At 29.7% G+C, this 12500-nt stretch overlaps 2 protein-coding genes across 2 annotated transcripts; one reads left to right on the top strand and one right to left on the bottom strand.

Annotated features, from left to right (window-relative positions):
- Positions 1–522: 522 nt before the first annotated feature.
- On the top strand, positions 523–12237 carry LOC113374474 (serine/threonine-protein kinase tricorner). The gene is made up of 10 exons (XM_026614508.1): positions 523–543; positions 1720–1858; positions 4198–4345; positions 4426–4617; positions 5721–5867; positions 5940–6093; positions 9384–9619; positions 10601–10701; positions 11345–11508; positions 11708–12237. The coding sequence occupies exons 2-10, from the start codon at positions 1734–1736 to the stop codon at positions 11821–11823; spliced, it is 1383 nt and encodes a 460-aa protein (XP_026470293.1). The 5' UTR covers positions 523–543; positions 1720–1733; the 3' UTR covers positions 11824–12237.
- Positions 7046–7624, bottom strand: LOC113374475 (tumor protein D54-like). Its single transcript, XM_026614509.1, has one exon. It carries the CDS (start codon positions 7622–7624, stop codon positions 7046–7048), a length of 579 nt encoding a protein of 192 aa, XP_026470294.1.
- Positions 12238–12500: the final 263 nt, after the last annotated feature.

Raw genomic sequence — 12500 nt, 5'->3', positions numbered from 1 at the left:
TGAAGAGACAAGGATGGATATTATTTATATTTCAAACTTAAAATTTGTTTGTAAATATTTTTGTATATATTTACATGTTTAGTACTGTGTCAAGCATTATTGGTGTTTTTTTTTTTCAAAAATTAAATATAATTTAAATAATGTATTAGTATATAATTTTTACTGTTTTGAAGTTACACTGAAGATGAGGCATACCATGGTTTCGAAACGTCTGTAATTATGAAATAAAATATATGAAATAATATATATATATATATATATATATATATATATATAATATTATTTATGATATGAGAACAATCACTACATTAAGCCAGTGCTTTTACATGCGATATTATACGAAGAGAATGAGATATTATTCGAAGAACAAAAATAGATTTCTAAATCTGCCATCATAACTCGTGGACAAACGCCCATATTATGCTTTATTATATATAAAGATGGCACACTGGGCCATATTATAAACCAGATCATGATTTATTATTAGGTACTGCATTGCAACTTGTTAGTCTTGAAATAAATATGTCGGAGATTTAACTTTGTGTGGAATTTTTTTCATTCATTTATAATATTTTCATATCTCAGTCGGGCAGGGGTGCTTGGTAAAAGAGATTATGAAACAATTTATATATATAATAACTAGCAAACCCGACGAACTCCGTTTCGCCACCAGATGGTTTCGTGAGAAAGATGAAGAAATTTTTTGTTTGTTTTATATTTGAAAAGGAAAAATGTGATTTTATTATACAACGTAATGAATTTATTTCGATTACAAAAATGAAGAGTTTTTTAGTTGAACTTCTCTAAGTAAATGAAAGTGAATCCGCAAATTATCCGTTTTATTGAAGTGCTCTTTGGTAAACCACATTTTTTGTTTTTTGGTCTGACGTTAACACAAACAAAGCGGATAGACTTCCAACTCGTGAACAGGCAACGTATATCTGCCCATGTGAAAAACAATGATTTTCTAAATAATCTATTTGAAATTTATCCCGCAAACACTAAGCGATTGGTCTTGAAACTTGTTATTGCGAACGCAAGGCGAACTGGAAATTGCAATCGTTTGAAGTCAAATAGAAGACCAGTCGGAATCATTGGTATGTCACCAAATCGCCAGCAATTTTTGATTGAATGGTGAAATTCAGTGCGTGTACATCATTATTCTTTGCGGCAAGAATTGCTCGTTGACTTAACCAAGCATAATTCTGATAATTTTTACTAATGTAATTACTCTAATTTTTAATTACGGTGCGTGAAGTTCCAGTAGCTTGCATTAAGGCACGATGCCATGCACAACTAATTTTCTTAGCCTTAAACCTTGCGGGGCCCTAGACCTTTCCAGCGAATGCAAAATTGTCGAAATCGATTTGTGCGTTCTGGAGTTATTTCATCAGGAAGGAAAACCCGACTTATTTTTATATAAATAGAAGATAATATATATCTATTTTATTTATTTATAGATCTTATATGTAGTCAGCTATTATCTCTTCAATCTCTATCATCTTCAATTTCTTGATAATTTTTACTTATTTTTTTTGAAATTTTTGTTATCACTAGTCATCATGTTATCGATGGGAAGTTCATTATGTTCATTGTTGTACTTGTTTATATTCTGTTCTATTTAATGTTGTGTATTTATTTTCATATCTCTATTTCAATTATGAATGATTATTTGTTTCTTTAATTTTTTTTCCTAATTTTTTTTCTATTTTTTTGCAGGCGGACCGCTAGAAATGGCCGCTGCCGAGGGTTCGGTCTGTTTCAGCGGTCACACTTTGGACAAGGCCACCAAGGCTAAGGTTACCCTAGAGAACTACTATTCCAACCTTATAGCACAGTATGGAGAGAGGCAACAGAGGTGAGATTATAAAAAATATTTTTATTTGAATTAGAGAGGAATTTAAACTTCAAGAAGACTGAAGAAGAAGCTGCCCAAAGATAATATGGAGAAACCTCAGAACTACAACAACCTTATATGAACAGAATAGTAGAATCACTTATTGAAGTGATTCTCTAACTAGCAATATAATATTTATCAGATTAATTTATATGTGTATTTGAAAGTGTGTCATGTATTCTTATTGCTATTGAAAATGAAATTTAAAATAAATTAACGTTGATCGACTTGTCAGTCATATATGTCTGTCGCTGAGCAGTTGCACATGAACCTTGTCAGACATATATGTCTAAAATACGTTATTTGGTAGAATGCCATTATCATATATACTTGTTTATCTATGGCCATCAAACACAGATGTCCGAAGTATTCGATACATTTGCAGTATTTTTTCGAATCAGGACAAAACCTGATTATTTTTTTCAAATTTTCAAGATTTACTTTGTAAATAGCAGAAAAGTGAAAAAATTTTCGTCCCAATTCAAAATCGAATCTAAAATTTTTTTAAATGTTCGAAAGATATTGGTTGGGAATCGACCTGATTAGTTTTTCGTAAAGATACGCTGCACTCTGCACTAGTTATTGTTGAATTTCCATCATCTTTTTTTACGATAGATATTATGGTCTACGACAAGTCGTTTAATTTTAAAATTCGTCAAAGTTTGCAAAAATTAGTGACGTTTTATGACGTTTGTCAAAATTAGATCTTCCATCGACGTTTTCTGAAAAACGCCTGAACCGATTTCAGAAATTAAAAGCCATTTGATGTATCTCAATGAGGACTATCGTTTATCGTCAGTTTTGTGCGAGGATCTGCCAAGCCGTTTCTTTGTAATTTTGAAAGAAAGTGTTAAACTTTTCGTCCACATTCAAGCTTATACTACCGAATCGATTTAAAGAAATCAAACTGTTCGAAAGATATTAGTTGGGAATGATACTGATAAGTTTTAGGTGAAAATCTACCGAACTGTTGAAAAAAAATTAGGCCGATTTTTATGGACGTTATATATCATGGTCTTATAGAACTTACTGAAATATTAAGGCCTTACGGCAAGTAGTTTAATTTTAAAAACTCATCACAATTTGAGAAAATGTGTAGTTTTTTCACGTTTGTTAAAATTAAAATTATACGATTTACTCGATACAATGATAGAGTACTTGGTCTTAATGAACATACTAAACCATTAAAGTCCTACGGAAACTGGTTCAATTATAATAATTGTTGATTTTTGAAAATTTGCTTTTAGAAGATACTCCGAGTTAACGTGTTCGTATGTTTTCAGTTACCTGCAATAAATTCACTCGAAATACTTTTGATCACTCATAAATTAATTTATTTTTTATTGATTAAGTCGATTATTCACACGTATTGGGAAGTTTATGTAACTTGCCTCAAGGCAAAATACCAATACCAACAACTCGTTTATTTAGTATTAGTAGTCATAAATTAATATTGATTGAACATTTCCAAGAGTAAGTGCGAACTCAAAGTATTTTGGCAAATATTGTAGAATCATTCGATATACAATGACGTCAATCTTTCAATGATCGAGTCGATAATTGATAAATCAATAATATATATATATATATATATATATATATATCTTATCTAAATATGTGCTAAATTAATATTTAATATGCTCTTCAAATTGATATCTACAAGTCGATATTCTTGATGGTCTAATATTAATGTCTGATGCAACTTTCCATAGTAATTTGCAGCCAATAGTCGAAATAAAAAGTAATAGATAATTGAATAGATATATAATATATATCTTTTGCTAATTTTGTATTCTTTTAAAAACTGCAATTTTAGTTCTGATATTTCTTGTTACTATCAATACATATTATTACAATTTTAAGAGGTGCTTGAGTTTGGATAATAATGTAAGATAATTATTGATTATGATTATTTGATGATAACTACTGATTTTTCAATACATACTCATATATGTTTGAATATACTTAAGGGCCATCAATTAATCACATGTGATTAGAAAGGGTGAAAGAGTTTTACAAAAAATCACGAAAAATCACTTAGGGGAGGAGGGCTCTAGTAAGATATTACGTGTATTTATTTTCAACTGAATTAAAAAAAATGAAAAAATACGATTTTTTAAAAATACACTTGACGTTGATTAGTAGTAGGGTAGGGAATCCAAAAATCTTTAAAAAATCGATTATGTGACTTCTTACATTTTATTAACATGAATAATGTACAAACAAAATTTATTGTATCACATTATTTAAAATTATGTATATATGATTTGTTTTATTAATTATCAATTATCTTGTTTCAGGTTGGCAAAATTAGAAGAATCTTTGAAAGATGAAGGATTATCCGAGTCCCAAAAACAGGAGAAAAGGCAGCAACATGCACAGAAGGAAACCGAATTCTTAAGGCTAAAACGTTCAAGGCTAGGCGTCGAAGATTTTGAACCACTCAAAGTAAAATTATAATTTTTCATAAATTTATTTAATACCTATATTAGTTTTATTCGATAATTTTACAATTTTTATTTCCTCAGGTTATAGGCAGAGGTGCATTCGGCGAAGTGCGCCTTGTTCAGAAAAAGGACACTGGACATGTCTACGCCATGAAAATCTTAAGAAAAGCCGATATGCTCGAAAAGGAGCAGGTTGCCCATGTCCGAGCAGAAAGGGATATGTTAGTAGAAGCAGACCATCAATGGGTCGTTAAAATGTATTATAGTTTTCAGGTAAAAACTTAAAAAATAAACTACTAATAAATTTAGTATGTTATCAATCTACGATACCATTAAGGGGCACAACTAGTGTGAAATTTTCAAAAAATCGAATTTTCAATTTTTCCATATTTCAAAAGGTTACACCTTTAAAAATAACATACCAAAATTTTAAATCGATATCTTGAATAGTTTTTGAGTCACAGCCATTTAAAGAGTATATATATAGTATATAGTATAACGATTATTTTATCTTTAAACGCGTTTTTCTCGAAACAGCATTTTCCAAATTTGCTGCAGTGACCACTCAAAAACAAATGATCCGAACACTATAAATTTTTTTACATGTTCTATTTATAGTTCTCCATGAAATGAACTATCGATTTTTTAATCGGATCAAAAATCGAACTTTGGCAGTCCAAAACGACCAAAATTTTGGGTAAAATTCGGCTTTTTTTTTAAACGCCGCCATTTTGTCAATTTTCAAATTTTTTTATCGTAGGTCATTTTACAGACAATATTATCTAGTTTAACGAGATTTTTTTTTTTTTATTTCATTCACGTAGAAGGCCGGAATCACTGCAGCAAGGGCCTTTTTTTGCGCCGTTGGAGATCGACGATAACTTAAAAAAATATTAAATTTTTTTCTTCAAAAATTTTATTATGTATTTTTAAAACATGTGTAAATATATTCTTAAAATTTTGAAATGATAAAGTGATAAAGTATTTTTTTTTTATATTTTTTTTAGGCGGTTCACTAGTTGTGCCCCTTAAATTCTATATTTATTTATTTAACGCCCATGGCAATATTGCAATAGATTTACATTTTATAGTGTGCACCTTATATGCTGAAGACCAACAAAAAATATATGGTATTTTAGAGTTCATAAACACTAAATAAAGAAAACAAAACAAATTATTCAATACTAAATAAAATTAACTAATATAAAACACTTGATAAAAACTATAAAACATTATTTATAACCGCCATTTGAGAATAATATTTTTGGCTTTATTTTTTATAATGCTCATAGACAGACGAAAAATATCGATCTCAGAAGCAAATTCGTTTATTGTCTTTGCTATTCTAAACATTTGATTATTTTATTATTTTTCAGGATCCTATAAATTTATATTTAATAATGGAATTTCTCCCCGGTGGTGATATGATGACACTATTGATGAAAAAGGACACTCTATCAGAAGAATGTACACAATTTTATATAGCCGAAACAGCATTAGCCATTGATTCGATACACAAATTGGTAATTATTAAATAAATAAATAAATAACTCGATAACTTACACTCTATTTTTATTCTATTTTTTTATTTTCAGGGTTTCATACATCGTGATATCAAGCCAGATAATTTACTGTTAGATGCCAGAGGACATTTGAAATTATCAGATTTCGGTTTATGTACAGGATTGAAAAAATCACATAGGACAGATTTCTACAGAGACCTTAGTCAAGCGAAACCTTCAGATTTCTGTAAATATTATAAAAGAAAATTAAAATATATTCATACACTTACACCCAATTGAATCCCTATCGTTGGATTTACTACATAAACTACATAAACAATATTAAATTTTTTAATATTTTATTAAACTTTAGCAATAAAAGTTCCAATTGTAGTTTTTTATTCGAGAATTCTTAATTGAGCGAATATAGCAATTTCAATAGAGATTCAAAAATCTTTCTGCTTGTGTGACGAAACGATTGACTTCGGGTTTTCTTATTTTCAAAAGAATTTTTTTTTTGAATATAGAAAATAGTTCAATTTTCCTTTTTCTTTCTTTCTAAATTTCTAAAGCTCAATTATATACTTCTAATAAATTATTTTAACGTTGCACTTCAGTTATTTTATTTTAATTTCGGTTTAAGTTTTGTTTATTTACTTTTCTGTAAACATATATAAGTTACAGTATTTATAATAACCTATTTGAAAACATTTAATATTTCTTAAATTTTTCATCACGGTACGAAAAGTTCCAGCAATTTGCTTCAAGACACAATGCTATACACCACTAGTTTAATTTATTATTTTAAAGCAGTTTTTTCCATATAAATACATTGAAATTACATTAATTTCTATTCATAATTTCTATTTAACGAAAATACTAATTTATAAAATATCTCTTTAATAAGCTATAGAAATAACAGGCACATTTAATAATTATAAATTTAAAAATGGAATTGGGGTGCGGGAAGTTCCAGCAATTTGCCTTAAGGCACGATGTCATACACCACTAGTTAACTTATTATGTCAAGGCAATTTTCCCCATATAAATACATTGAAATGACAATAATTTCTATATATAATTTATATTTAACGAAAATTCTAATTTATATAATATCTCTTCAATAAGCTATAGTAATAAGAGGCACATTTAAAAATTAAAATTAAAAAATAGAATAAAACATGAAGAGTTACTTTGTATTAAATGCTACTTGAGTTTTCAGGAATAATCGAAGTTGTAGAACAAGCCGATGAAACTTTTGTCTTAACGTTTTCATAGGCTGAGCCCATTTTTTCTTCTAGCGATTTGAAAGATTTACAGTTCCTCATCTGACCAAGTTTGAAAGTCAAACCACCGGTTATTCCTCCTAACAAAGATGTAGTTTTCTCAGCAGTAGATTTCAGAACCGATTCTGTTTTCTGGTAAATAGATGCACTAGTGACAGCTTTACTGATTTGTCCAATACAATTTTCAATATTGCCGAAGACTTGACTGTCTTTTACAGTGCGTAGACCTTGATTGACCTCTTCAGTAAGTTCTTGCCAAACTGACATACCTAAATTAGCCTTGAGTTCTCCAATTCTTTGAAGTTTGCATGCTAAAACAGATCGTAGGGTACCGATTTCGTCTTCCAGTATTGCAAGTTCTTGGGTCCATTCAGCCCTTTTCAATTCGGCTTCTTCTGGGCTTAATCCTTCAAGTTCACTTGAAGCACCTACAACTGAACCATTTCCAAATGAATGTTTCATTTTTTTACTAGATGATGCAGCTTCGGCCATTTCATATCACAAAAAAATTACTCCGAAAATTGAGCCCACGTAATAAATAATAATCAGGAAAAATATAAAATTATTATGTAACGTACAAAATTCACATATTTTACTTGTCAAGTATTTTGTTTCAAAGTTGAATAAATCTAGAAAATATTGCAATTCGTTGCAGTACTGTGGTTTTTATCAAGTTATTTTTTAATATCAAAAATAAATTTAATATTTATTATTTATTAGATATGTAATTCTAGCCAACCTCATATTTTTCAATAATTTCATGCGTTAATTCAAGAGACTTGGCACTTTTTTGTTGTCCATGGTTATGAAAATAAACTGGTGGTGTATGGCAAGGCAAATTGCTGGAACTTTCCGCACCGCAATGAAAAAATCGAGGAATATTAAATGTTTTCAACTAGATTATTATAAATACTGCTTATATATGTTTACAGAAAAGTAAATAAACAAAACTTAAATCAATCGGATTTAATATTAAGGATATTGTCTGATATTTATGAGAATTGTGTAAACTGAATTGCAAAGTTAAAATTATTTATTTGAAGTATATAAGTGAGATTTAGAACTTTAGCTAGATTTAAAGTTAAAATCTGAATTATTTTGGATATTCAAAAAAAATGTTTTTTGGAAATTGAAAAAAAAATCTTATCCCAAAAGCAATTTTTTGTCAACACAAGCAGAAAGTTTTTTGAATCATTCAAATCGAATGCTTAGTTCTCTTAAAAACTGCAATTTTTTGCACATTTAACTCTGTATCTCATAAACGGCTGGAGTTACCTTTGCTAAAAACTAATCACCTCTTCTCCCAATCATTACAAATTAAATGTTTTTTAAATCATTCAAATCGGATGTTCCGTTTTCTCAAACTCTGCACTTTTTTCTCCGTATCTCCCAAACGGCTGGACCTGCCTTTGCCAAAAACTAATCAGCACATCTCCCTATCAATAGGAATCGAATGTTTTTTGAACCATTCAAATCGGTTGATCCGTATGCCCAAAGACGTGGACAAAAAATTGTGTCCATATATACATACATACACATACACATACATACACACACATCCATTTTTCTCTAAGATGTGCCGAAATGTTCAGAAACCTTCAAAACGTGAAGAAATGCAAAAAAGTTCAATTTCGGTTTTTGGATGATTACGATTACTTACCCTACGGAAAGTTAATAATATTATGTAAATGTACAAAAAGCAAAAAAAGCGTATAGTTGAATTTACACAATTTATATTAACATATAATTAAAATTACTATAAAATAATTTAGGGGGCGTCCAATAAACACTTGAGCGAGTTTTTAAGGATTATTGGATCTCCGCCCTACCAAATATCACGTGTATTTTTGGTTACGTGATAAAACTGTAAAATTTTTTATTTTTTTTTTGCAAATTTTTTATTTTTTTAAATAATCTGTTAAAAAATAAATACTCGTGATATCTTATTATACCCCTCCACGTAATATTTCGTGATTTTTTGTCAAACCTTTCTCTCCTTAAAAACCTCTTGTGATTAATGGACGCCCACTACTGCCATAAAACAGCCAAAATATTTCTGATTGGAAAATCATTGTTACAACTGATGAAAGTATTAATATTTTCATTTTGCCATTAACATTTTGCTAGAAAGCTCTTACTCAAAGCTCGATTCGTGCTTTGGCAGCTCGTATCTAGGAACACTCGTATGTCGGGGCACAACTGTAATATTTATTTCCATTAAAGTTATTTCTATTACAATTTTTTATTCCAGTGGCGCCTTCATCGAGCCCCCTGGATTCAAAGAGGCGAGCAGAGAGCTGGAAGAAGAACCGGAGGGCACTCGCCTACAGTACAGTTGGCACACCTGACTACATCGCCCCGGAAGTGTTCTTGCAAACAGGATACGGAAGGGCGTGCGACTGGTGGTCGTTGGGTGTCATCATGTACGAAATGTTAATCGGATACCCGCCGTTCTGCAGTGAAAACCCACAGGAAACATATAGAAAGGTTAGAGGAAAATATAAGGGACAGAGTTAGGCAAAGACAAATATTGGAAGTAACATAGAGTTTAACACGTTAATTCCTTTGTTAGTCATATGTGTTTGACGCTAAGACTTTATGTGTGGGACATGTCAGATATATATGTCTGACAAACACGATTTGATAGGAGGCCACGAAGAAGTTTTAATATGGAGCTAAGACAGTCATATATGTGTGACATGAAAGTAGCGCTTGTCCAGGAATTTTGGCAAAATAAATATTTTTGATACTAAGTTTTTTGATACATTCTTAACTAAATTATTTAAGTATGTCACCATGGCTTATATGAGTTTTTTCTCATAATAATAACTTTTAATAAGATGTCAAAACTATGTATTTACTATTCGGAGTCTAAGATAGAAATGCCACATTTCTTCTTGAAGCAGTTAAGAACAGCAACGTAGTATATCCGATTAATTGCTTTAATTGTGATCTTTTTTATAACAGATAAACAAGTCAGAACCTGAGTAAACGCCTTTATCTATATAAAAATAACTCAAAAAATACCAAACATTTCAAGACCATGTTAACTGAGCATATAAATAATTTAAATCATAATATAGATTTTTTCGACGCAAAAATTTAACATTTTGAAGAGAACGTAATTAAAAGATGATTCGCTGAGGGGTTGTTTTTGCAATTGCATAACGACAGGGTCATAAACAAACGATTTGACAACACGGCCCTGAACGAATCAAACACGTGGTTCCTAAATAGCTTATCAAAATTTCTTAAACAAAGATTCCATTGCTTTTTGAGTTAGGAACTTATCTAGACCACCCTAATATATATAAAGCGAGTGCTGCTAATATATAGGTAATTCATTTTTACCATTGAGTATTATTAGTTCAAAAATTTCAAAAAGTATTTAAGTGCTGTGTCGTTGAAACAACATATAATATTTTTTATGGTAAAGTTAAATTAATAAATTATTTTTTTTCTTTCTAGGTCATGAATTGGAGAGAAACTCTAATATTCCCTCCTGAAGTACCAATATCTGAAGAAGCCAGGGAAACAATTGTTAAATTTTGCTGCGAAGCTGATAGACGGTGAATTATAAATTCTTTTAGTTTTTATAACACTCATAGTCATTTTTTTTATAAAAATAATAAGCAATATTAATTTAAATAATTATATGAAAATGTTGAGAAAAAGTAAATAATAATAGGTACACATTTTAACTTCTTTATCTCATAACCAAAAGAAGTTTCTTATTACCAGAAAATCTTAATTGTTTGAAATCAACATTGAAAAATGTATGTGTGGATTTAATGTACACCCTAAAATATTACAAGCTTGTAAAAAGTGGTTTAATTGAGAGATATCAATTTTGACAAATTATGAAGATTTAATCATTATTTTATAAGTTTTTAGATCTTGATTCTTATTATCAAACCGGTTATTGTCACTTACACCTAGATTCATATTTTGCTTTGAATGTTTTTTTTGGTGTCAAATATAATTGTTCATATTACATATTAAATATGATAATCAATATTACCAAAACAATTCAATTTTATACAGATATTTTGTTAAACAACAAAGTCCACATAGAGGTTTTGTCTTTATTATATAAATATATGAATTTTAAGTTCATATTTGTTTATGAAATAATATATGAATATCTATTTATAATTTTAATCTAAAATATGTATCAACTTCTAATTCTTTTGAATAATTCTTTTCCCCCAGATTGGGTTCTAACAGAGGCCTAGACGAATTGAAATGTTCCTCTTTCTTTGCTGGAGTCGATTGGGAGCACACACGAGAAAGACCTGCTGCAATTCCAGTTGAAGTTAGATCCATAGATGATACCTCCAATTTCGATGACTTCCCTGATGTCAAACTAGAAATTCGTGAGTTATATATAAAATACTTGCTAATTGTATTTTTTGGTCTTTAATTTTGTGATCTAAAACAATTTTGCTACTGACCAGAAGTGCTCCTGACTATTTTCAACAAACTATTAGCAAGAACTAGTGCTTCTTGCAAAACTTCAGGAACAATTGCACACCAATATATTATTACTATATACTTAATTTTTTTTTCATCCAGCATCAGCACCAATGCCTCAAGACGGTGAAGTGATTTACAAGGATTGGGTCTTCATAAATTATACCTTTAAGCGATTCGAGGGTCTGACACAAAGGGGCACGCCCACGAAGAAATAGCACGAACTGTTCGCTCAGAACAATGACTACTTCGATCTGTGAATGAAGAAAATCGTTGGTTGAAAACAGTGGAAAAGGATATATTTTACATATTTGATTTTGGGTTCGATAGCAAATTTTTTTGAAGCCACATAAGTAATCATATAAGATGTAAGTAACTGATTATTTTTTTATTTTTTATTTTTATTCAAATTATGCGAACCAACAGCACCACATAACGAATTTCAATCAAACTGCCTTTCTTCTATCACCTGATGTCAGATATTAGGCTTAAGTCCAACAATAGTAAATAAATGCTAAACGTATATTATTTTTTGTCTGAGACAACGGTTTTACATCTATTAAAGTAAGGAAAGTAATACAAATTGAGAGTAAAAAATATTGTACAGTTTCATCATCTGATTTGTATTTTTTAGAAATATATTTATTGTATTTGTTATTAATTTTTTGTGTCTTTGTGGTCGGTGATTTGTTATATAGGATTTTAGTAATTAATAGAATATTTTTTTGAATAAGTTTCTTGAAATTGGTTACGAATGGGTATGTGAAACATGTTAAATGGCACTTTAAACCATAAATGGTGGAATATTTTGCTCGTTATTTAATAGTTGCACAGACAAATTAGGTTTATGGATTTTCTATGCAGGGTAACTTATGGGGCAATTATTCGATAACAG

Source organism: Ctenocephalides felis, unplaced genomic scaffold (genome assembly GCF_003426905.1).
Source record: "Ctenocephalides felis isolate EL2017-DRISC unplaced genomic scaffold, ASM342690v1 CF-g0.4_SCAFFOLD_01836, whole genome shotgun sequence".
Taxonomy (NCBI): domain Eukaryota; kingdom Metazoa; phylum Arthropoda; class Insecta; order Siphonaptera; family Pulicidae; genus Ctenocephalides; species Ctenocephalides felis.
This window is presented reverse-complemented; position numbering and strand designations above follow the sequence as displayed.

What these genes read in the sequence shown, in the direction of transcription:
- LOC113374474 (XM_026614508.1), top strand. Translation starts at nt 1,734, where the DNA reads ATGGCCGCTGCCGAGGGTTCGGTCTGTTTCAGCGGTCACACTTTGGAC. An exon ending in AAGATTTTGAACCACTCAAA is followed by an intron (nt 4,346 to 4,425) that starts GTAAAATTATAA and finishes TTATTTCCTCAG; the next exon opens with GTTATAGGCAGAGGTGCATT. An exon ending in AGCGAAACCTTCAGATTTCT is followed by an intron (nt 6,094 to 9,383) that starts GTAAATATTATA and finishes TTTTTATTCCAG; the next exon opens with TGGCGCCTTCATCGAGCCCC.
- LOC113374475 (XM_026614509.1), bottom strand. Translation starts at nt 7,624, where the DNA reads ATGGCCGAAGCTGCATCATCTAGTAAAAAAATGAAACATTCATTTGGA.